General features: G+C 46.2%; 1 protein-coding gene across 1 annotated transcript; it reads left to right on the top strand.

Annotated features, from left to right (window-relative positions):
- The first annotated feature begins 9766 nt into the window (after positions 1-9766).
- On the top strand, positions 9767-12068 carry LOC125256394 (fish-egg lectin-like). The gene is made up of 6 exons (XM_048172378.1): positions 9767-9887; positions 9978-10039; positions 10185-10412; positions 10776-10987; positions 11516-11643; positions 11759-12068. Exons 2-6 carry the CDS (start codon positions 9982-9984, stop codon positions 11901-11903), a joined length of 771 nt encoding a protein of 256 aa, XP_048028335.1. The 5' UTR covers positions 9767-9887; positions 9978-9981; the 3' UTR covers positions 11904-12068.
- Positions 12069-26675: the final 14607 nt, after the last annotated feature.

Below are 26675 nucleotides of genomic sequence, written 5' to 3'. Positions count from 1 at the left end.
CATGAAGTAGAGATAGGCAACTAAACAAATTGATTTAATTAAATTTTAAATTTAATTTAAATTCAACTTGACTGAATAGAGGTACTCAGACTTGACGACGTGAGTGACGCCACATACGCACACACACGCACACACATACAAACGGTTTAAACCAGAGATGGGTGCCTTTTGAGGCGTGCCTTTTGAAGCTTTGGAACTCAAATGAATCGTTTGTGTTGCATCAGTGATTCGAAGCGTGTGTCAAACTGCCACAGTCACGTGATTTCAGTAAACAAGGCTTTGTGATGTGTCCTAGCAGTTTCAAAGTGTTTCAATAAGCGCTACAGTTTACTGAAATATCATGTCTTGACAGAAACCTCAGGTTTAAGGATATTAGATGATTCATTGATCACATTTAATTGATAACATTTGTGAATGGTTTATTAAAGATGTCTCATATTCGCTATTCGTATTCATGTGTCTCTAGTATTCACTACGCTTACTGTTCTGACTCGCAAAGGGGCGCTTTGAGCGGTTCGAACAGTGAATCGTTTGTGACGCAATTGATTCATTTGATTCGGAGCTTCACAACGCATTGTGTTCCCATCAGCGGTTCAAATCAGAATCCCTCCTAAAGGGAATCCCAAAGTCTATAATGTCTTTGGCTTGAATGCTTCACGCTTGCACATGTCTAGGTGCTAGCAGGGTGCTAGCAGCTTTTAGTCGAGGTAAAGGGTTTTAACTCGTAGGGTATACGCGTAGGGTTTCTATAGAGCTAGATTCGGCTACGCATGATTTGTTGTTTGCACAACAGTCTGTGATGTGGGTGTGCTGCTATCAGACTTTCAGAGGTGTCTGCTCTACACGCTCTGTTGTCATGCGTTGCCAGGAGACCAATGCCAGCCCGCAACACGATCAGAATGGAGCAGAATTCTAACCGTGTTGCAAGCCCGCATTAAGAACTCCAGTGTGGTCACGCATAACTCACAAATCACAACAACACATCACTTCACAGACAGTGGTGATTGCTAGTTAGCTACGCTAGAATTTACACCACAGGTTCGTTGCGTGTGTTTCAAACGTGTATTGTGCACAATCTTTATTAACTAACTCACAAACACATAACTAAACTAACAAACACATAACATAACATACATAAAGGGTCACACACACACACACACACACGCAAGTCAGAATGAGTAATGATAGTGTTGAACCGGAAGAGATGCTGTTACTAGAGCTACATGAAATGTCAAAGGCAATCTGGAAAGGAATCATCAGTTTCTTCAGCAATAGCAAGGTAAGTCTTACAAATTAATACTAACTCGCTGTTTAGTGTTAAAATGTACGATACTTGCAAGATGCCCTTAGGCTGAGGAGCATCGGCTCTGCCATCTGAGGAGAGATCTTGGGTGATTCAGTCCGAAGTTATTGCCAGTTTTTCCATGTTGGATGAGGAGCACATGGCTCGTTTGTAGGCCGAGGCCTACAGGCCTTGCAGGCCTGGCCTAGGCCGGCCGCAAGGAGATCGATTCGGTCGTTCAGAAGCAAGGAGAAAAAAGAGAGGGAGTGGCACTGTTCGCTGGTTTTTAACCTCTGGTCAAAGTCACACCTCTCAGTTGTTGACCGGACCAATGAAGATGTTGTAATTCTGGGTGGCAACACCCCTCCTGTCAGGGCTTTTACAACCCAGAAAGATTAACAAGCTGAGTTCTTGAATCAGAACTATTAAAGATTCTTTTAATACTGATGTGTTGCACAGGTATGGATGTACCGCATACACAAGCATTTAAATCTTCTCGCTACGAACGTATTGACACTAAACATGGCATGATTGAAGTTACCGTGCAGGTCATAACATTTAACAATCATCAAACATGTAAATACAATGAGTACAATACAACATCAGTGTTAGGTTTTTGCTCCTAATTTGTGCCTCATCCCAGACCTCTTATTTGGCAATTGAATGAGCAATCACTCAGCGCTGAGGGAGAATATAGTCTCATTTTATTGATAAGAAAAGAGAGAATATATAGAAAGAGTACAAGGGGTGTAGTATAGTTTCAGCCAATGAGAAAGAGAATACATCATATAGCTGATGGTATAGGAATGTGATACATATGGAAAAACAAGTCTAAATATGGTCATCTACTGGTCAGGTACCCATGAGGTCCCTTAGCATCCCAAGGACCTTCTCCTAAGCAGGGACCATTCCCTGTTTCACATTCACTCCTAGTAGAGCCTTATATGGAAATGGTTCTGGTACATAGAAAACCATATGTTAAGACATAGTATACAACTTTGACAGAGGAAAAAAAAAGGAGCCTCAGTCCACATACTTTCAATGCTGAGACCAACATAAAATCTATCAATTGCCCCTTTTGGCAATAAAATTGCCACACCCAAGTCTCAGCATTACTTTTCTCATATCCAAATATAATCACTTTCTTTACTTTCAAAATCATGACATTCTTCAGCAAACATTTCCTTCATTTTCACTCAAAATTATTAACATTTAACAGTTCTATTCATCAAAGCATATTGAGAGGATACAAAGTTGTTCATGGCACGATTAATCAAAGCTCTAATAAATGGAATAATACAACAGATAATAAATGCCATAATTAATAGGATCACACCTATAGGAATCAAAGCAGATACAAGCATTTGTTGCCATCCTGTGAGCCATGCTAAGAACCCACTTTGATTATCAGTAACTTCTCGTTCTTGTAATTCTTGAGCAATTCTAGTCATATTTTTTAAACCCTCTGAAATTAAATGACCATCTGCATCATTTTCAGGGATATAAGTACAACAAGAGGTACCAACAATAACACAAAATCCTCCTCCTGCCGCGGTTAATTGATCTAAAACTAGCCTGTTTTGCAGGGCAGTTAAACGGAGCCCTCGGAGTTCCTGTTGAACTCCAGCCAATGTGTCTCTTGTAGTATTGATAAATGAAATTAGCTCATATCTTGTAACCTCAACTTCAATTTGAAGACTAGAGACACCTATTCCTGGAAACACTGCTTCAAAGAATCTTTCAGTACCAGTCCAGAGTCGATTTTTGGTACTGGATTATCTCTACTCAAACTACTAGTTGAACTGTGACCAGAGAGGGAGCGTTTCTTTTTCTGTTTTTGTTTTGTCATAACGTGAGGTTTGTGTGGTCTAATAACCATGGAATATTCTTCCAAAGTTACTAGAGCACATCTTTCACTCCAATCTTCTGGAAGAGTAGTGTAGACTCTATGTCCACACAGCCAAAACCAATCTTTGACAGCTCTAGTTCCCTGTGAAGCAGGAGCATATCTGTAGCAATTTTGACCTGGCACAAGTGCACAATATTTAGAACACACATCTTGAATAAAAGGATTAGCCCATCCATAAGCAATCATAGTAGATACAGGATTTGGTGTTCTTTTAGAACACTCAGTCATATTAGCTTTTGGATAATGCAAAATACAACTCATACAACAAGACATATTTTCTATATCACAATGATGGTATGTTCGATTACATTTACTTTTAGGAATTACCCCCAGTCTCACTGTTCCAGTTTCTCTTTCCATACATAACAGTGAGTCTGGAATAGAGCCAATGGTTGTCACTTTAGCATGTACTTGCGTTGCAAGCATCATTATTCTACTTTTTCCACAACTCCATATTGCACTTCTATTTGGAGCCATCATTCCAGTAATGCTAACAAAAATAGGGCATTCTAATTCTTCTTCTGTCCTTGGTGATTTAACCTCTACATGTGGTCCAGAAGCACTATGTGGCATTTTGGTGCAAACATAACAGTCACCTGTTTTTCCTTCAGATTTGGCAGTGTAGTTGGCTAATCTCCACCACATGTTAGCTGCGAAGGCATGTGGTTCTTCTTCATAATGTACCCAAGTTTCATTACCAGTGCTAACAGCAGCTTGTATGTGAATAAACACATTTGTCAGCACAACCAGGTAAAATGTCAATTTAGCAATCATGGATAGAGAGCTTCAATGATAATTATTGCTGGTTTTAGATCTCTTTAGATCTCTTTCTTCTTCTCCTCGTTGAACGTCTTGGTTCACCTTCCTTCGGATCTTTCCTTGGCTCACTGGCTTCCTTCTCCTCATTGACCAGAACGTTCCCCTGGGATGGAGCTGCTTTCAGTCGACTGGCATGGATCCACTGTGGCTGGAAGTCAGTCAGCACTCCTGTTCTCGTCACAGCAATCACCGTGGCGGGCCCCAGATATTTCGGCTCACCCAGTTTTGTGGGCTTCAGACACTTTATCAGCACCTGTTGTCCTGGAACGAAAGGATGAGTGGGTTTTTCTGCAGGAAGAGGGAGAGAGAGAGACACATCACCATTGATGCTATTCAAAGTTTTAATTAGGGAATCCACATAATCCGTGATGATCACCTCCGTGTCACCTGTGGAAAAATTGCCAGCGCGACCTCTGACCCATGGGGTCGGGAAAGGTCTACCCATAAGGATTTCAAACGGAGACATCTTTGTTGTTGCTGATGGTGACATTCTAATTTCTGTCAATACGGCAGGCAGCAGATCAACCCAATTTCTGCCTGTATCAAGACATGCTTTATTAAGACGATCTTTGATAACCCTATTCATGTTCTCAACTTGTCCACTAGATGGAGCATGAAATGGTATATGCAATCTCTAGGTAATATTAAGCTCCTTGGCTAACAACTGCGTGACTTTGGAAGTGAACGGTGTTCCATTATCACTATCGATAACCATTGGTATACCAAAACGCGGTATAATGTCCTTAGCCAGAACTTTAACTACCGTCTGTGCATTTTCTTTTCCACACGGAAAAGCTTCAGGCCATTTAGAAAATCTGTCAACAATCACAAGCAAATATTTATTATTTCCGCAAGGAGGCATATGCGTAAAATCAATTTGCAAGTGTTGGAATGGTAGCTCAGGATGTGGTAAAGCGTCATGTTTAGTTGCCTTGTGCTTGTTAGTTTGAGCACACACCAGACAAGCATCCAATATCAGCAGAGTATTTCTTTGAATATTTGCTATGCAATAAGATCGATTCAACATTTGTATCACTTTCTTTTTTGACACATGTGATACACCATGATAATGTGTACATAGCATAACAATCGCAGATGCAGGTAATGCAAGTCTACCCTGTTTGTCTCTCAAGATTCCAACTTGATCTGGTTTTACTTCATTGTCTGACCAGTAAGTCAAATCAGCTTGCGTAGGGTTAGCTTGTAATATTTTAATGTCCAAATCATTAGTCAATAATGAATTCATCATAGGCACATCTGTGCCCCTTTCGCTTACATGTGGACTTAACATTACTTCTTTAGCAGCCCATTTCGCTACTTCATCTACAAATCTATTTCCTTTGGCTTCATCTGTTTCTCCTGACGTATGTCCTGCTACTTTAATAACAGCGAGTTTTGATGGTTGTTGTGCTGCATTAATGAGCTCCGCTACAATACTATGGTGAGCAATTGGCTTTCCATCTGAGGTTTTAAAATTTCTTTCTTCCCACAATTTAGCAAAATCATGTACTATGCTATACGCATATTTAGAGTCAGTGTATATATTAACACACTGATCTTTTGTCAATTGACAAGCTCTCGTTAAAGCAATTAATTCTGCAACTTGCGCTGACTTGTATGGCAAAGAGTATGCCTCAATTACACGATCAGGTAATTCAACAATAGCATACCCACACAAGTATGCATTATCATTTGGCTTGAAACAGGATCCATCAATATACCAATTCTTCCCCTCCTCCAGGACAGATGCAGGAAGGATGCAAACAAGCAGGAAGTCCCCTGGCTACTGAATCAAGAGTTTTAGACAAATAAGCTATGGGACGAAAAGTACCCCCATGTTCCTGGGCCAGGATTGCGGCGGCTGTACCCCCACTTTCATGCACGTATAAGTGAAAGACTTGAGAGTAATTTGGGAGGCCGAGTGCAGGAGGTTTCATGAGGGAGGATTTCAAATCTCTGAATGCTTGATCCATCTCAGCTGTCCATGTAATGTCCTCTGTGTCCCCCAGAGTAGCAGTTCGTAGGATTTTATCATACATGGAACAGTTGGGCACCCATATTCGGCAATAATTAACCAGTCCCAGGAAGCTTTGCATCTGCTTCCGTGTCGATAGGTGCTTGAAAGTAGCAATAGCTTTCACTCTGTCAGCAGACAATTGCACTTTGCCCTGTGACAGTTCATGTCCAAGGTACTCGACCCTCCTCTGTACCCACTGTAGTTTCTCTCTTGATGCCTTGAAACCAGCCTCTGCCAAAATATTGCAGACAATTTTAGAGGCAGCAGCACACATGTCCTCAGTTGCACCAGTGATGAGGATGTCATCTGCATATTGAAGCAGACAGGTGTTTGGAGGAAGTTTGGCATTTTTCAGAGTTGCGTGCACTACAGCAGAGAAAACAGCCGGAGAATCCCTGAACCCTTGTGGGAGTCTTGTCCACGTTAATTGTGAATTTTCCAAGGTAAAAGCAAACAATGGCTGTGTTTGGCGATCAACAGGAATGCTGAAGAAGGCACTGGAAATATCCAGAACTGTAAAAAATGAATGTTCAGAAGGAATAGAATTAATTATAGTTTGCACATCAGGTACAATAGGAGACAATGGTGTTACCAACTCATTAACTTTTCTCAAATCTTGAGTTAAACGCCAAGAACCATTTGCTTTCTTAATTGGATTAATTGGTGTATTATAAGGTGAATGAGTGTGCACCAGGATGCCTTGAGCCAGTAATTTATCAATAACAGGAAGAATACCCTCCACCTTTTCTTTTGAGAGGGGGTACTGTTTCTGATACACAGGCTTGTCTGTGATTAGCTTAGCAACATAGGGCTGGACATCAATGAATCCTGCGTCATCCTTATGGGCTGCCCACAACTTGGGGTTGACGCCCTCAATTTCCTGTTTGAGCTCAGTTGCAGAATCATCCTCAAGGAGAGCATTTCCTGTATCAACAGTGAGAGAAAAGGCTGCAGGAAAAATAAGTTGTAGAGAGTCAGCATTAAAATTAAGTTGAATACCTAATTTATGTAAGAGATCGCGTCCCAGAAGAGAAAATGGTGAACTCGGTATTATCGCAAAAGCATGCATTTTAAACAGTGATGGGATATCATTAGAAGTAACTGGAAATGTTGGTGTCATTTCACATCTCACAGGTACACCATTGATTCCCACAGAGTTTACATGTTTTCCTGTAATCGAGCCCTCATAGACAAGAGAGGATAACGATGACATCGACGCCCCCGTATCTATGAGAAAAACATAGGGTTTATGGTCAACATTTAATTCAATAAATGGCAAAACAGTTGACACATTCGGATAACTCAAAGAAATCAATGAAAAATTATCAGAAGAGTGCTCAGTCGAACTCAGTCATTGTTGCCAGGAAATGGGATACACTGGATTTTGTCTGTCAGTCTTTGCAGAAGGGAGCGCAAGTGGGGGCTTTTGCTTCAAGCCACCACCAGAGCCCTTCTTCTTCTGCTTTTCTGACCTCTTCCTTAAATCCCAAGCCTTTTTCCTACAGTCACGTTCCAGATGTCCTGGCTTGCCACAATAAAAACAGCGTCTCACATTTCCAAATTGTTGTGGACGAGGATTCACAGCAGCATTCACTTGAAGCATTGCAGGAGTTTTGCCCCTGGAGACATCAAAAGCTCCAGCAGAGGAAAGCTCACGCAAGTGTCGTCCCAATTCATCAAAAGAAATGGTAGTAATATTCGGAGTTATTATACGAATTAACTGCGCAGTGTCTTTGTTCATATTATTTAAGAACGTATTTAAGAACAATGGACAATTTTGTTCAATAGGAATCGCAGATTCCTCAACCCATGCATGTTTAAATCTGTTAAAGAATGCAACAGGGCTTTCACCAGTTCTCTGTTTGGTATTGGCTGCATGCGAGATGTCTTGTTTAGCAGAAGACACTTTTAACAAAAAGGCAGTCAATTGCTTGAAAAAATCTTTAAGTTTACCTGAGCTGGCCCAAATCCAATCCCCTGCTTCATCCTCATCTTCCTCCGAATCAGTAATTAGAAGCACTCGTGAAGGTTTAGACAAATCAAGGGGCTTCGAATCTCCAGCTTTCTGAGATACAACACGACGAACAGGCGGTGTATCGTAGATGGGGTTTAAGTAATAAACTTCTTCAATCATTTCCTCCTCTGTGATTTCCGCAGGCAGTGTTTTAGTCAAAATAAAACGATAATCTCGTCCCGTCAATTGACTGTAGGCAGTTAACCGTTGCAGCACTGCCACAAATTGATGTGGTGACCTAGCCGGATCAGGCAGATCTTTGCAAATAGCCACTGCCTCCGTAACACTCAGAGGAGTAATTTTGTAACCATCTGGAAGCTGTACAAACGGAAAAACTTCAGTTGTGGACGGCAACTGCGGATACAATCGATTGGTCAAGGGCTTTGGAATTTCAGCAGAAACAACACATTCATATGGGGGAAGAGACGCATCAGGTTTCAGCTGAGACTGAGAGAGAGAGCTGTCTTGTTTTTTCAACTCTGGACCCTTATCCCAATAAGTTTTCATCTTCATCCAAACTTTATACGTATCTTTCATATAATCAATTGGCCATCCTGGGTCACCCCAAGAACCAAAGATCATATCTTTTGCAGCACGCATATCTTCATCTTTAAAAGAACCATCGCGGGGAAACGGATCTAATTGTATTTTCCCTTCTGACCATCCCGCGAGATTAGAGAGATAGGGTTCAGTAAAAAACGCTTTATTATTGCGATTCATGAAATCCCTCGGGGTTTCCCCCATCAACGGTCGACTAATCGTTTCACCCATTTAAAACAGCCAACAAAGATCTCTCCTTTGCTTAAAAAAAAAAGCCTTACAATTTCAGAAAATGGCCAAACAAAATACAAATTAAAGTCTGCAGCTTTATATTAACCTTTTAGTATTTTTGGCAAAAAGAAACATTTTAAATTCAGTATTATTCATTCAACTGCCAACAAGGACCTGAGGATATCATCATGAAATGGACTAAGAGAGAGAGAAAAATTTTCAACTCAAACTCATCTATTCCCTTCCCACGTATATAATCCGTGAGGATAACACCAAAAAATGAAAGGGTGATCAATCCTCTTTCACTCTTCCCGCATTTATCTAAATACGAGGATATCCACTTTTAACAAATATGAAAAAAGTGCGGCACAAAAATACAAGGATCAATTTCTCAACAGACAGTAAGATGCACTTAAGCATTTTAATAATACTACTGATAATACTGATAATGGTATCCATTATCAGTAATAATGGATACCATTTCCTGAGAAGGATTCATTTATAGCACAGTCTGTCTATACATTAATGCCATAGAGTCTGTGTTCTGTGTGGAAAATGCAGGGAAGATGCAGATTTTCTGTGTCTCTACTCTGTTCTCCATGCGGCAACCGCATTCCTCGGCGCAATAAACTTGTAACTGAAAACTTCCCGGGGGATGGGGACAGACTCCAGAGTGAGCTTAAAACTATTGGTTAACTAACCAATAATTGTGTCTGATTTGCCTCAGTCATTACAACTAGTTCCAGATAGTCTAGCACAGTACACGTAGCAAGGTTTTTGTAACAGATAGATAAGTATATATACATACTTCACCTTCATCTGATTAGACTAGGGGAAAATATACTACAGGAAATTATCTGTGGACACAGATAATGAACTTCTATAGACACTGGTCTCGTGACTTTTTCACTCCAAACAAGTTTAATGTTTGAATGAATGACCCCCCCCCCCCCCCCCCTAATTTTGGCTATATAAATGATCCCTCAACAGTATTTGCAAACATTGGATGCAAGTTTCTGTATCTCAGAAGAGGAGAATCCACACTGACTGCTGAATTCTTATCTATCAAGACAAGGCAATCTTCATTTAATGCTATTTTAATATTGTTATTTTAATATTGATTATGTTTTACTCACTTATATAAATGATTTCTGGTTATGAACAGAACAATGAAGCTGTATCATAGCGTCCTGCTATTCTTCAGCTGCCACTTCATTCACACTATGGGTAAGCTACTACTGTAAATATATATTGAAAAATACATATATTAAAATACATTTAAAAAAATTAGCTATTTCTTTTTTAATATAAAAGTACTTCATTCATTTTTAAAAGTGTCTATTTGTACTTATTTTGCACCATGTTTTCACAGCTTTAAACTGTGAAATGATTTGTGGCACCCTGAAGCAGATAGACGCTGGGGCAGGCTCAGTGGTTGGAGTGAACGATCAAAATGAAGTCTTCGTCCTGAATAATAACGTCTTCACAAAGGTCTTTACATCTCTAAAGCACTTCAGTGTTGGTCCTGCTGGTCAGATTGGGGTGGATACAGCAAACAACATCTTCAAGGTGCGGGGTGGCAGCCTTGTGCAGATTGGAGGTGAAGAGTTACAGAAATCATAAGATATGTTTAATCTGTTATTAATGTATGTGATTTTAGTTTGGAGTCATTGTTTTAAAATCACAGTACCAATGACATCAGCTTATTGTCTTTCTGGTAGCACTTTATTTTACAGTCCTGTTCTGCATATAGATACTTTGTACTTATTATACTGATTACAATAACTGACTAGGTACTGACCCTGAACCTACCCCTAAACATAACCTTAACCCATGTACTTACCTTGCATTACCAGTACTTTCTTTGGTAAGTACACTGTAAGTACACTTATGTGTAAAATAATGTGTAACTGTTATTCTTCCAGTTAAACTCTTTCATGCAAACTGTTGCTTGTACTGTTAGGCCTTCTCAAACAGGTGGATGCTGGAGGAGATCAGAATGTTGCAGGTGTCAATATGAATGATGACATATTCTGTTTTAATATGGATGCTAACAACAAATTGCCATCCAGCTCTGTTCCTTGGGTTCATATTGGTGGAAGGCTGAAGTATTACAGCTGTGGCCCGTACAGCTGTTGGGGAGTGAACAGCGTTGACCAAATCTGGATCATGAAGGTAATGTCACAATGTTAAATACAGGGGCTTGAGTACAAGTTCAAATACACCAGGTTTTTAAAAGTACAACAATAAAGTAAACATCACGCAAGCATTTTCTGACATAACTAAAGAAATAAAGAAACTGGTTTGGAAGCAGCAAACAATTTCTTGATGTGATGATAGCACGTCCTGATATTGCTGAGTTAGATGCATTCCTGGGTCAACATATTTTGTTGATCCTGGAACAACATTCTAGTCTGAAAATTTAGTCTTAACCCTATTCCTACCCCTAACCCTACCCATAAGTTATCCCAAAAATCAGAGGGAAATGATAGATGAATAACACTGATGTAGAAGCACCAATTCATGATTTTAAGCCTAAACTTTACATAATCTGTAAACTTGTCCCTCAAATCTGATTGGTTGATTTGAATGTTGTTCCAGGATCAACAAAAATGTTGACCCAGGAACATGTTGAACTCAGCAATATCAGGTTATGCGTGACGATACAGCTAACTGGTTTGTGTTTCTTTCGGTCTTGTGCAGGGTGTGTCTGGTAATGCCTGTTCCGGGTCCGGCTCCTTTGTGATTGTTCCTGGACTTCTGTCCATGATTGAAGTAGCAACTGATGGCAGTGTCTTTGGTGTCAATGCTAATGGGGCCTTATTCCAAAGGTGAACTGAACAGTCATCATTTAATAAAACTTTTTATGAACAAAATGATTAATTTTTCAAGAATAACTTTCACATATAAATCAAATACTGCATTCAAGAAACCATAATTTTGCAGAACTGGCATCTCTCAGTCCAACCCCGCTGGCACAGACTGGATCTCGATGGTTGCCTGTCCCAATGGCCACAAGCATGTGAGCTTTGACCTGGGATTGCTGTGGGTCGTCTGTGTTGATGGCTCCATCCGTAAATGTACTTTATAGTCTCTCATGCGTCACTGAAGCAACAGAGGAGCTCAATCATTAACATAAATCTCAAAGTAATCAGATATTATTAACAAAAAATTATAAAAGCTTGATTAATCTTAATCTTTCTTTTCTTCTCTTTTTCTTGCTGTTGAATCAATAAAGCACTATGATAGCATCTTATCAGTGTTGTGTTTCTTGTATCATTTAGTTCAGTAGTTCTCAAACTGGAGGCCCAGCATTACAGTGGAATTTACAGTACATTTCACTCAAATTGTTCATGCTTTATATCTAATGTCTGATTAGAATTTTAATACAAGTGGTTAAACAAACACTGTTCCAACTTACAGTAAAATATTTCTTGTAAATACATCGTTCCAGTTTACAATAAAGACTTCAAATTAACAGAGTATCACTTTAAAAAAAAATAAAAATTGCTGCAAAACATTTCACAATACAATTACACTAAATTACACTATTACAATTACACTATTAAAGCTGCAAGCAGCGATGAAAGTGCCCTCACACAAGGGCTCACCGGCACCCTTTGGCCTTAGGAAAACAGTGAACAGAAGGTGACATGCATGTAAGCGAGTAAATACAGGAGAAGTCATTTCAAAATGCTCCACTTCCTGCTGCCAACAGGTGCCGCTTCGACTGTAACTGAATTTTGCCATGTAGATGTCTTCAGGCTAGGACTATTATCAAACATGAAGTTTGGAGCAGGTCAAACATTGTATGTCTGAGTTACAGCAACTTCCTGTTTCGTGGTGTTATTCGCATACATTAGCACTTAGCCAAGTGTTGCATGATTTAACATGTTTCTAGTATGTTTGGTAATTCGTGGCATATTGAAATGTGTTTCTGGGAATGAATTACAGTGTAAAGTATGACAGTGTTTCTCAACTCCAGTCCTCGGGACCCACTGCTCTGCACATTTTGTATGTATCCCTTATTTAACACACCTGATTTAGATCATCAGCTCATTAGGAGAGTCTGCATGAACTGAATTGAGTGTGTCATATAAGAGAGACATACAAAATGTGCAGAGCAGTGGGTCCTGAGGACTGGAGTTGAGAACCACTGAAGTATGACATTTTCTGTTGCCAGCAGATGGTGCTATGACAAACTGAATATTGTCAAGTAGATGTCTTTAGGCCAGGTCTCTTACCACACATGTGAAGTTTGGGGCAAATAGGTCACTGTATGCCTGAGTTACAACAGCTTCCTCTTTCATGGCAAAACATCAGACTTTGTCAGTCGCCACGGACACACCCTTCAACGAAAATTCAAGATCTTCGAAATTTAACATTGCTAAGGCCTTTAGACAGGCCAAATATGATGTGGTTCTGGTTAAATCTCTATAAGGAGAAGTGTAAAACATGTAATTTCCTGTTGCCTACAGATGTATGACTGACTATGACTGTAACTGAATATTGCCACGTAAATGTCTTCAGGCCAGGACTCTAATAATACATGTGAAGTATGGGGCAGATCCGACATTGTATACCTAAGTTACAACAACTTCCTGTTTCATGGCAAAACATCGAACTTTGTCAGGCTGCCACATGCACGCCCTTCAGTGAAAACTCTAGATCTTTGCAATTTAACATCACAAAGGCTTTTAGATTAGACCAAATATGATGTTGATCTGATTAAAGCTCTAGGAGGAGTTTGTTAAAGTACAACATCTGCAAATGGCAAAAACTGCAAAAATTTTGCAGAGAAAACTCAAAATATCTCACTTCCTGTTGGGTTTACAGATTTTGTACCCACTGGCTTTTTTGTAGGTATTGGGCTGTTACATGTGTCTGCCGAATTTCATACCTGTACGTGAAACATAGCGCGAAGGGCGCTTAATTGAAATTTTGTAGGTGGCGCTATCGAGCCATTTTGCCACACCTAATTCTGAAACCCATATCAGACGTGAATTTTCACCACTTTTGATGCATGTGCAAAGTTTCATGAGTTTTTGAGCATGTTTAGGCCATCAAAAATGTGATTCATTTCGGAGAAGAAGAATAACTGACTTAGCAATTACAATAGGGTCCTCACACCATCGGCGCTCTACTCCAAAATGTACACCTCAACTGCTCAACAAATTTCAGATCCCTCAATTTCCCATCCCAAGATTCTCTTCTCACTGATGACCTGTATCCAGTTAGACATTCCCAAAATCTGCAGCGGGATATGGCGTGGCTGGTTCTTCCTGAACAAAATGAAGAATCAGTATTAGAAAAGACAGAAGTAAATTGATTAAATTTATACACTGACTAGTTACAACTGTTCCTCTAGACGTAATGTAATAAAGTACGATAAAATAATAAACACACGACTGCCTTATTCTGTGTAAGAAGCCGCATCATCTAACAGAAGGACGCTCAACTGTCATTATGAGTGAGTTTGGAGTAAAAACGTACTCGGTTACTAACGTAACCTCGGTTCCCTGAGATACGGAACGAGTACTGCGTATGGGGGAAAGGTCTCCCTTTTTCCCCGCTGCTGAAGCCTTTTTCAATAACGCAGTGTAACTGCACCGTCATTGGTTCACTCATAGACAAGTTGTTGAACCAATGACGGCGCGGCATAGCTGCGCGGCCTATGGCGACAAAGCGCGCGAATATTCCCGCCGAAATGGGCGGGGTTAAGGGCTATATAAGCCGGCGTTTCGCCATAGGATTTCAGTGTCATTCGACTGAAGCGACGACCCTGAAGCCGCAGCCTCGTGGCACGGCAAGTATCGCAGTACTCGTTCCGTATCTCAGGGAACCGAGGTTACGTTAGTAACCGAGTACGTTCCCTTTCGATACTTCACTCGTACTGCGTATGGGGAACGAATTCAACCACGCCGTGCCACGGCTGGGAACGATATAGCTTGAAGTTTGGACACCTGAGAGGGGGCCAAAAAGACAAGCGAGAGGGCAAGCCCTTACCGAACCCTTGCGTTACACTTAGAGGAAATTTATTTCCATGATAGCGTGAAGCGGAGCTCATCTGAGGCCGCTAATCACACTGAAAGGACTCGAGCCTGTAAGGTCGGGACATCGAGATGATAAAACCTGACAAAGGTGGACGGCGAAGACCAGCCGGCCGCCTTACAGATGTCTTGGATGGAAACTCCGTTGGACCAAGCCCATGAGGAGGCCATCCCTCTAGTGGAGTGGGCTCTGACTCCTATGGGGCATTTGGCTCCCAGTGAGGAGTAGCACAGCGTAATAGCGTCCACTATCCAACGAGAAATGCGCTGTTTTGAGACCGGAGATCCCTTGGTGCGGCCTCCAAAACAGACAAAGAGCTGATCTGACTGTCTGAAAGACTGCGATCGCTCTATGTAGGTCCTCAATGCCCTGACAGGGCAGAGTAACTCCAGCCCTTGCTCTTCCGTCGAAGGGGGCAGAGCAGAGAGCGAGATGACCTGAGCTCTAAACGGAGTTGAGAGCACTTTAGGGACGTAGCCATGCCTGGGTTTCAGAACGACCTTAGAGTCTCCAGGCCCGAATTCGAGGCATGCAGGGCTCACAGAGAGGGCCTGCAAATCGCCAACACGCTTAACCGAGGCCAGTGCTAACAGCAAGGCAGTTTTTAGCGTCAATGGCCTGAGGTCGGCTGAGCCCATTGGTTCAAATGGGGCTCCTTTTAAGGCCCTGAGGACCAAAGACAGGTCCCAGGAGGGAACGGTGAGGGGGCGAGGAGGATTCAATCGCCTAGCGCCCCTCAGGAAACGGATGACAAGTCCGTTTCGTCCCACTGATTGGCCAGCAATAGGAGCATGGAACGCTGCAATGGCTGCTACGTAAACCTTGAGCGTGGAAGGGGTGCGCCCCATTTCCAAGCGTTCTTGGAGGAAAGACAGTATAGAAGATACGTCACTCTCCATTGGGTCTATGTTGCGTGACGAACACCAGTCAGCAAAGACCGACCATTTCTGGTCGTAGAGGCGTCTCGTGGACGGCGCTCTAGCCTGAGAAATGGTATTTAGGACGTCCCTGGGGAGGTTAGTAGGCTCCCATCGAGGGACCAGAGGTGCAGAGCCCAGAGCTCCGGCTGTGGGTGCCAGATTGTCCTGTTCGCCTGAGAGAGGAGGTCCCGTCTCAGGGGGATCGGCCACGGGGCTCTCAGAGAGAGCTTGAACAGCTCCGAGGACCAAATCTGGTTCCTCCAGAGCGGGGCCACTAGAAGGACTCTGTGCTGGTCTTCTCTGATGCGCCTGATGACCTGAGGGATCAGGGCGATCGGAGGAAAAGCGTAAAGGAGCGTGCTGGGCCATGAATGGGCCAGAGCGTCGACCTCCTTCGAGAAAAATGTTGGGCAATGAGAGTTGTCTTCTGAGGCGAAGAGGTCTATCTTTGCCTTCCCGAAGAGCTCCCAAATCCTGAGGACAACCTGGGGATGGAGCGTCCACTCGTCGGAGGGGACGTTGCTCCGTGACAGCATGTCTGCACCCAGATTGTTCCTGCCAGGGACATGAGTCGCTCTGAGCGACTGAAGCCTTGGAAGAGCCCATTCCAGTAGACGTTTCGCCAGAGCGCATAAGCGGCTGGACGAGAGACCGCCCTGGCGGTTTAAATATGACACCACTGTCATACTGTCCGATTGGACTAGAACGTGACGCCCTGTCAAATGAGCCTGAAAGAACTGAAGGGCCTTCATCACTGCTAGCATCTCTAGACAGTTGATGTGCAGATGGCTTTCCTCTTGGCTCCATGAGCCGAAGGCCGGTCTGCCGTCGCACACAGCGCCCCAACCCGAGTTGGAGGCGTCTGTTGCTAGCACCGTCCTTCGTGAGACCGCCTGTAAGGGCACTCCGCGCTTGAACCATACAGGGTTCGTCCAAGGTTTCAGGGCTAGAAGACAGGCCTGATTGACCTTGAGGCGAAGGCGGCCGTGCCGCCAAGCGCTGGGAGGAACCCGGAACTTCAACCAGTACTGAAGAGGCCGCATCCGAAGAAGGCCGAGCTGTAGTACCGGAGAGGCGGAAGCCATTAGCCCTAGCAGCCTCTGAAAAAACTTCAGAGGGAGGCAGGCTCTGTTCTTGACTGAGGCTGTGAGCTGCTGAATCGTCAGAGCGCGCTCTGGCGAGACTACTGCCGTCATATGGACTGAGTCGAAAACTGCTCCCAGAAACGAGATTCGTTGAGTGGGGCACAGCAAGCTCTTGGTTGCGTTGACCCTGAGACCCAGGCATTGTAAATGGCTGAGGAGCACGGATCTGTGGTGTTCCAACTCGACTCGCGAACGGGCTAGAATGAGCCAGTCGTCGAGATAATTCAGGACTCGGATTCCCGCCTGTCTGAGAGGGGAAAGTGCCGCGTCCATGCACTTGGTGAAAGTGCGAGGAGCCAGAGACAGCCCGAAGGGCAGGACCGTATATTGGTATGCCACTCCCTCGTATGCGAATCTCAAGAATCGTCTGTGACGAGGGGCTATCTGGATGTGAAAATACGCATCCTTCAGGTCCAGCGAGCAGAACCAGTCCTCGGGGCAGATGTGCGCGAGGATCTGTTTCAGCGTCAGCATTTTGAACTTCCGTCTCATGAGGGAATGATTCAAAAGTCTGAGATCCAGGATGGGTCTGAGACCACCATCTTTCTTGGGGACCAGAAAATAGCGGCTGTAGAAGCCTGACTCGCTTTCCGCGGGGGGAACTATTTCCACAGCCCCTTTTCTTAGCAACGTCATGACTTCGGCTCGGAGGACATGGGCGTCGTCCGGATTGACCAAAGTTTGAAGCACCCCGCCGAAGCGAGGGGGCCGGCGTGCAAACTGGAGCGAGTAACCCTGAGTTACGATCCCCATGACCCAATTTGACACATCGGGGATGGCCTGCCAAGCCTCGGCCCGAGTGGCAAGGGGTTGAATGATATCGTGTGACAGACCGCCGCTGAGGGGGTTGTACACCGAGAGTAGCGGAAGAGGAAATTTGCTCTCTTTTTGATGATATAAAAATTTGTTCGCCGTGAAAACGGCGTTTGGAGTGGGCGCAACAGTTGTGGGCCCAGCTGTCACTTGAAACATGTTTCCCACGCCCGGATTTAAACGAGGCGGAGGGGAAAATGTTCGTGGGAGCTTTTGGGGTGGTCCGGTCGCGACGGGACGATTCCCCATCCTCTTCCTTCCTGGCAGATCAGGATGACTTCGGAGGCACCGGGTCCAGCACAATCCTGGGCCGGGGTCCCTGGCGTCTCGGGAAGGGATAGCGCTTGGCAGAGCGCGAGCGCTGGCGTTGCTCCTTGGGTGGCGCTGACTGTTTCGGTGCTGCGGGTGGATCGGGCTTGTGCTGCTGAGCCGGCGCAGTCCTGGGGCGGCTGGAAGCAGAGCTGGAGCGCTTTGGCAGGAAATGTCTCATGGCCTGAGACGATTTCTGTGCCGCTGTGAAGCGCTCAGTGAAGCCATCCACTGCAGGGCCGAAGAGACCAGAGGGAGAGACCGGGGCGTCTAAGAAGGCCGTCTTGTCATTGTCCTTGATCTCCGTCAAGTTAAGCCACAGGTGGCGCTCCAACACTACCAGGCTGGCCATGGAACGGCCGATGGCCTGAGCCGTAGCCTTCGTGGCTCGCAGGGCAAGGTCAGTGGCGCTGCGAAGGTCCTTGAAAGCCGGCGCGTCAATCCCAGACTCGTCCAGAGAGCGGAGGAGTTTGGCCTGGAAGACTTGGAATATGGCCATGGAGTGTAGCGCAGAGGCGGCCTGTCCTGCCGAAGTGTAAGCTCGACCAGCTAAGGTGGAAGTAGTCCGGCAGGGCTTGGAAGGGAGTGACCTCTTAGTTTTCCATCCCACAGCCGCGGGAGGGCAGAGGTGAGCGGCCACTGCTTCATCAAGGGGTGGCAGGTGCTCATATCCCTTTTCCTCGGCGCCGTCGACGGCAGTGAGGGCGGAGCGGTGCGTGGTATGAAGGCGGGCGGAGTACGGGGCGCGCCACGACTTCGTCAGCTCCTCGTGGACCTCGGGAAAAAAGGGCGCTGCTCGCTGGCGAGGGGCTTGGCGGCGGCCAGGCAGGAACCACTCGTCGAGGCGACTGCGCGACGGCTCCTCTGGTGGGGCCCAGTCGAGGTCCAGCTCTTCTACGGCTCTGGATAGGATGCGGAAGAGCTCGGCATCCATGCCCTGGCCATGTTCAATGGGCTCCAAGGGAGGCGGGGGGGCGGGATCGTCCGATTCGCCAGCCCACACTTCTGCTTCGGAAGCCGCAAGAGACATGGAGTCGTCCTGCTCGTCGTCTGTTCCACCGAATGAGACGAGGTCACTCGCTTCCGCAGAGGGACGCTGCTCAGGCCGAGAGAACAGGACAGGAGAGGGTTCCCTCGGAGGAGAGGGCGAGGCACGCGGGAGCTGGGCCGGCGTGAGCTCGCCTATCTCCTGGCGCTGAGTCGCTCTGCCCCGCTGTCTCTTCCTAGCCGGCTCGCGGGAGGAAGTAGACGGGAGGGCGCGAGCGGCGAGATCACCCTCCGTGAAGAAGGCGACCCGCGAGCGCAGGGAACTGAGACTCATGCACTCGCAGTGCGGGCATGAGTCCCCAGCGAGCGCGCCGTCTGCATGGGGCTTGCCCAGGCAAGCGACGCACTCGCTGTGACCATCACCGTCGTGCAGGGGGGCCCTGCACGTGCCACACGAGTGGCGGGGCATCTGAGAAGACGCCGTTGCCGTGAAAACGGCACTTGGGTGGCTCTTTTAGAGCGGCGAGGGCCGCGGAAGCTCTAGAAGCGGTGAAAACCGCTGAAATACGCTCTTTTAGAGCGGCGTTAAGCCGCGGTGAAGCTCTCAAGACGGCGCGCCGGATGGCGGCAGGGGACACACAGGAAGCGGCCGGGAGCGGGAAGCGGGAGGCGGCGACTCGGCGACGGCGCTGACGCTGCAGTCGGAGAGGGCGCCGGCGCTGTCCTCAGTCCGGCGAGTCCGCTGCGGGAGCCTCTTCAGACGGCGGCGAGAGCAGTCAGGAAGGCGGCGAGCTTCTCGGCTTCAGGCGGAGATCAGCGAGGAGATGATGAGGTCGTCGCTGAAGGAGAAAAACACTGAAATCCTATGGCGAAACGCCGGCTTATATAGCCCTTAACCCCGCCCATTTCGGCGGGAATATTCGCGCGCTTTGTCGCCATAGGCCGCGCAGCTATGCCGCGCCGTCATTGGTTCAACAACTTGTCTATGAGTGAACCAATGACGGTGCAGTTACACTGCGTTATTGAAAAAGGCTTCAGCAGCGGGGAAAAAGGGAGACCTTTCCCCCATACGCAGTACGAGTGAAGTATCGAAAGGGAACATGTTATTAAAGGGGTGGTTTATTGCGATTTCACTTTTTTAACTTTAGTTATTGTGTAATGTTGCTGTAGACAGCTTCCAGAACCTACTCGAGTTCAATCAATGCTGGATTTACACAAAGGCTATTACTGAAAGATGAAGCAGTTCCCACTTTAAAAGCAGAAGCTGCTGTTTATGGGCCCGAACCTATAAGTAGGTTTTGTACATGTCTCTTTTAAATGTATAGTTCTGTTGCTATTTTTTGGTTGCATTAAGGACGTAAAAAGACCAACATGGTTTGGCTTTGCTAGTCAGTTAGCTAAATTCTTTTGCATACTTGTCCAACAAACGGCAACAATCTTCTATGTTCATAGACAAACAGTTGTTCATGCTATAATTTTAACGATACCTTTACAAAAATGCTACTACTCAGTCATGTATTCAGCTACAGTAAAGCTTTAATCAGGATAAAATAGTATACTGAAAGCTATAAACTGCAGCAACATTTAGTCACAGCATATCTAAACACTTTGACACAAGTACAAAATGAAATACCATTCATAAACGTCCTTTAAACGCCGCGATTGCAGAGGTTCTGCTTGACCCTCTTCATCATTACTGCTATCTGGGTCTGATTCTGGCTCAATTATTTACATTTCCACTGAACTGCAACAACTTATGGTAAGGGGCGTGGCGTTTCCGGACGCTTCAGCGAATCACAATACAGCTGAGCACATTGCGTATTTCAGAGGGAGTGGTATCAGAATCAGGAAGTCAGGAACCCAGCCGTTCAATGAAGACAGCGGTGTAGAATAAAATATATAAAAAATACAGCGTTGTTTTTAAAAACGAAGCATTAGACATGTTAAACTGCACCAAATAAACACAATCAAGCCTAGAAAAAAAACAGTGAACAACCCCTTTAAATGTTGTCTTTTGTTGGACAAGATGTTAATAAATGTTTCTCATGTCTGTCACGATCACCTGTGAGAGTGCCCATCAGCCACTAGAGGGCACTCCATCTTGGACTCTTGTTTTCACCCCTTGGACTACAATTCCCATATTCACCCCTGGACTCATTATTACACTCATTGCACTCAGCTGTTTTGTGTTTCATCATTAGTGTCTGTCTATTTAATCTCAGTTGTTTCTGTCCTCAGTTGTGGTTTGTTGTATTTGTTACGTGCACTGTTTTATATCTCTGGCTTGTTGTTTTGTGGACTGATTACCTGGATTTTGACCTCTTGCCTGCCTTGGATTTACGTTTCTGGACTCCCCAATAAATACTTATGCTGCACTTGGATCTTTTACATCTTGTCCTTGTGCACCCGTGACAGAACAAACCACCACACAAAGGATCCAGCAGCATGAGTATTCGGATTAGTTCCCCAGCCTCCATTGGAGAGCGGATGGCTCTGGTTCGGGCAGTATTGGCGCTGCGACAGGAGGGGAGTGAGGTAGGGTGTTTTGCCCAATTTTTCTGGACATTTTCAAGAGGACTGCGGTATAATGATGAAGCGTTAAAAGGGATTTTTAATGGATGCCTCGACAACCCTCTGTCTCAGTGGGAGTTGGAGGGGCTCCGGACCCTGGATTTTTGGGGTTTCGTTTTCTACCTCGAGGATCGGGGTAGGAGAACCTCACCTAATCTACCAGTCAGTGAGTCCGTTCCCGCCTGTGAGTCCACTCCAGAGTCTTCAGAGGAGGTGGGCACTGAGCCTCAGCTTCACTCCGGTAAAGGGAGGAGGAGGAGGAGAAGGAAGAAGGCTTCTTCCATCCTTCAAGGCCTGGAGTCAGCTCCAGCCAGTGAGTCCGCTCCAGCCAGTGAGTCCGCTCCAGCCAGTGAGTCCGCTCCAGCCAGTGAGTCCGCTCCAGCCAGTGAGTCCGCTCCAGCCAGTGAGTCCGCTCCAGCCAGTGAGTCCGCTCCAGCCAGTGAGTCCGCTCCAGCCAGTGAGTCCGCTCCAGCCAGTGAGTCCGCTCCAGCCAGTGAGTCCGCTACAGAGCCCGCTCCAGCCAGTGAGTCCGCTACAGAGCCCGCTCCAGCCAGTGAGTCCGCTACAGAGCCCGCTCCAGCCAGTGAGTCCGCTACAGAGCCCGCTCCAGCCAGTGAGTCCGCTACAGAGCCCGCTCCAGCCAGTGAGTCCGCTACAGAGCCCGCTCCAGCCAGTGAGTCCGCTACAGAGCCCGCTCCAGCCAGTGAGTCCGCTACAGAGCCCGCTCCAGCCAGTGAGTCCGCTACAGAGCCCGCTCCAGCCAGTGAGTCCGCTACAGAGCCCGCTCCAGCCAGTGAGTCCGCTACAGAGCCCGCTCCAGCCAGTGAGTCCGCTACAGAGCCCGCTCCAGCCAGTGAGTCCGCTACAGAGCCCGCTCCAGCCAGTGAGTCCGCTACAGAGCCCGCTCCAGCCAGTGAGTCCGCTACAGAGCCCGCTCCAGCCAGTGAGTCCGCTCCAGCCAGTGAGCCCGCTCCAGCCAGTGAGTCCGCTACAGAGCCCGCTCCAGCCAGTGAGTCCACTACAGAGCCCGCTCCAGCCAGTGAGCCCGCTCCAGCCAGTGAGTCCACTACAGAGCCCGCTCCAGCCAGTGAGCCCGCTCCAGCCAGTGAGTCCACTACAGAGCCCGCTCCAGCCAGTGAGTCCGCTCCAGCCAGTGAGTCCGCTCCAGCCAGTGAGTCCGCTCCAGCCAGTGAGTCCGCTCCAGCCAGTGAATCCTTGTTGGGTGAGCCACCGCCTCACCCTCATAAGCGGAGGAGAAGGAGGAAAAGGGCTTCCTCCGTCCGACAAGGCCTGGAGACCACTCTAGAGGTTGTCTGTGGGTTCTCCAAGCGCCTTGCCCTGCCGGCGCCACCGAAGCGCCTTGCCCTGCCGGCGCCACCGAAGCGCCTTGCCCTGCCGGCGCCACCGAAGCGCCTTGCCCTGCCGGCGCCAACGAAGCGCCTTGCCCTGCCGGCGCCAACGAAGCGCCTTGCCCTGCCGGCGCCAACGAAGCGCCTTGCCCTGCCGGCGCCAACGAAGCGCCTTGCCCTGCCGGCGTCGCCGGAGCAGCCGGAGCACGCTGCCGTCCCAGAGCAGCCCCAGCCTGAGCACGCTGCCGTCCCAGAGCAGCCCCAGCCTGAGCACGCTGCCGTCCCAGAGCAGCTCCAGCCTGAACACGTTGCCGTCCCTGAGCAGATCCAGTCCGAACACGTTGCCGTCCCAGAGCAGTTCCAGTCTGAGCCCGCTGCCGTCCCTGAGTCCTCCGCTCTCCCTGATACGGCCACGGAGGCCGTCACCGAGCTGTCCGCTCTCCCTGATACGGCCACGGAGGCCGTCACCGAGCTGCTCGTTCTCCCTGATACGGCCACGAAGCACCCTTGGCCAGCCCTGTCGCCACCGCCCAGATCTTCTGTCCTGCCGCCATCATCCAAGCCTTCTGCCCTGCCGCCGCCGCCGCCCAGGCTTTCTGCCCTGCCGCCACTGCCCAGGCCGTCTGAACCGTTGGAACCAGCCTGGTCAGTTCCTCCGGCACCACCCTGGCAATCAGCCAGGATTCCAGACCCGCTGGAACCAGCTTGGTCAGTTCCTCCAGCGCCACCCTGGCAATCAGCCAGGACTCCAGAACCACTGGAACCAGCCTGGTCAGTTCCTCCAGCACCGCCCTGGCTATCAGTTGGGCACCCTGGATCTGGCCCACCATCCCTCCCCCTGATCCTCCTCCTGTCCACCTCCCTCCTGAGTTTTTTGTGTTTTTGTTTGTTTTCTGGTGGAGCGTCTGGTAGCCGCTCCTTTGAGGGGGGGTAATGTCACGATCACCTGTGAGAGTGCCCATCAGCCACTAGAGGGCACTCCATCTTGGACTCTTGTTTTCACCCCTTGGACTACAATTCCCATATTCACCCCTGGACTCATTATTACACTCATTGCACTCAGCTGTTTTGTGTTTCATCATTAGTGTCTGTCTATTTAATCTCAGTTGTTTCTGTCCTCAGTTGTGGTTTGTTGTATTTGTTACGTGCACTGTTTTATATCTCTGGCTTGTTGTTTTGTGGACTGATTACCTGGATTTTGACCTCTTGCCTGCCTTGGATTTACGTTTCTGGACTCCCCAATAAATACTTATGCTGCACTTGGATCTTTTACATCTTGTCCTAGTGCACCCGTGACAATGTCTGGAAAGATGTTTGACGTGTGTTGCTTTTTCAAATGTACATTATAAGCGACTCAAACTCACACGTGCTTTCAGATGGATTAGCATTTGGAGCCATACTTCATTGACAAGCTGCGTATTAAAAAACAATCGCAGACATTGCGATTTCATAATCACACTTGAGCTTTTATTTTGATCACCAGATCAACAGCTGATCACGTGAGTAAAGTGCGCACTTCCCTTTAAAACTTGCAGAACAAACAGATTGCCTATATACTTAATTAAATCACTGTCTTTTGCTGTTTTATAAAGGCACAAAGCCATATCACGGTTTCGATTTTAGTTTGTTGGCAAAATACAACATTAGAGTCCTTTTATGTTAGGCTATAAGTTTTAAATTTTCAGTTCCAGACTATGGAGCCAGATTTGACTCAAATATAATTCACGCAAAAAACATGGTGCACACATGTGTAGCCAATTTTACATGCATGAAACCTAATTCACATGCACAAAAAACAATTCACGTGCACAAATTAAAATTATATATTCATAAAATACATTTTACAAATGCAAAACACAATCCATAGATTTACAACTGTGTACAAAAAGTTTTGAGTGTTTAAAACTTACAAGTTTATACTCACATTCACATATGAATTGCCTTGTATTTGTGTTTTTGAGACTTCCCTAGCAGCACACACCTCCTGTACTCTTTAGCCAATCAGATTGAAGCTTATCAATCGACCAACCATTATCACGTGAGGGCGTGCCCACCTGGGTGTTACGTCATCAGCTTTCAACCAGCTCAAGTCATGCAGAGAGGTATGTACAGTTTGATCGGTTCATTTCTGTGTTTATTGAAGTAAACAAAGTTAGAGATCAGTTAAAGCTATATAGTTTATTAAGGATTAACACATATGAACAACTGCTCTTCCTCTGAATCTGCACTTTCGTGACGTAATGACACTTTGACTGCCAGGTAGAAGTCCTGTGAGTAGCTCGCAGACTTGTGCATAGCAGCAGCATAGGGGGCGCTCACAAGCAGCCTTCTGAAAGCTAAAATTACGAATGGGACACCCTACGGTCTCATGGACTTAATGGACACGTGCACGCAGCGGCCATAATTTAAGCCAGGTCTTGCAGGCAGCTGCCAGAGTTCATGTCAGGAGTCACAGGCAGCTGCCAGAGTTTGTGCCAGGTGCCACAAACGTTTGTCACCATTTCTGCTGTAAACTTCACCGTTGTTGTTTTTTTAAATAAAAGCTTTGATGATGCATATTATATATCAGCAAGCAGCCATATCACCCTGTAGCCCAAGACTGGTTGCCCACTGAAGCTAAGCAGGGCTGAGCCTAGTTAGTACCTGGATGGGAGACCTCCTGGGAAAACTAGGTTGCTGTTGGAATAGGTGTTAATGAGGCCAGCAGGGGGTGCTCACCCTATGGTCTGTGTGGGTCCTAATGCCCTAGTATAGTGACGGGGACACTGAACTGTAACAAGCACCGACCTTCGGATGAGAGGTTAAACTTCTGACTCTCTGTGGTCATTAAAAATCCCACGGCACTTCTCGTAAAGAGTAGGGGTGTAATTCCCTCCATTGGCCCTTACCAATCATGGCCTCCTAATAATCTCCATCCATTGAATTGGCTCTATCACTCTCTCTCCTCTCCACCTACAGCTGATGTGTGGTGAGCGCACTGGCGCCGTTGTACTGTGGCTGCCGTCGCATCATCCAAGTGGATGCTGCACACTGGTGGTGGATGAGGAGAGACCCCTGATATGATTGTAAAGGGCTATGGGTGTAAAGTAGTACATATGAAAGCGCTATATAAATGCCTCATTAATTCATTCAATATGAACCCAATAAGCTAAATTGCATAAGCATTTTCCCATAAAAGAACATACACACACAAAACGAGCGCCCAGTGGTTGAAAGGCAGTACTGCATATTCGCATATACGAATACACACAACTCACACAAACATTTATTTATTTATTTAATGTAACACTTTAGTTATTAACTAGTTGCTTGCATATTACAATATTAACTGTTTATTATACTCATAAAGCACATAGCACACACTATTATGCATTACCATATTCTACATCTTACCCTTTACCTGAACTTAACAACTGCCTTACTATTGCAGTAATGAGCAGTTTATTGAGGCAAAAGTCAATAGTTAGTTAATAGTGAGAATTGGACCCAAAACTAAAGTGTGACCATATGTATGTGTCACGGTGGTTGCAGGAAGGCAGACACAGACGAAGATAATAAATCCAAAATACTGGTTTTAATGATAGATCCAACAGGCAGAAGATCAGCTGCAACACACACTTACATGGACGGTAAACAGACAGGGAATGGATGTGAGGGACCAATTTATAAGGCAAACACAAATGAGGATAATGAATGGAACACAGCTGATACAAATGAA

Source organism: Megalobrama amblycephala, linkage group LG2 (genome assembly GCF_018812025.1).
Source record: "Megalobrama amblycephala isolate DHTTF-2021 linkage group LG2, ASM1881202v1, whole genome shotgun sequence".
Taxonomy (NCBI): domain Eukaryota; kingdom Metazoa; phylum Chordata; class Actinopteri; order Cypriniformes; family Xenocyprididae; genus Megalobrama; species Megalobrama amblycephala.
The sequence above is the reverse complement of the archived record's forward strand: the minus strand, read 5'-3'. Positions and strand labels throughout refer to the sequence as shown.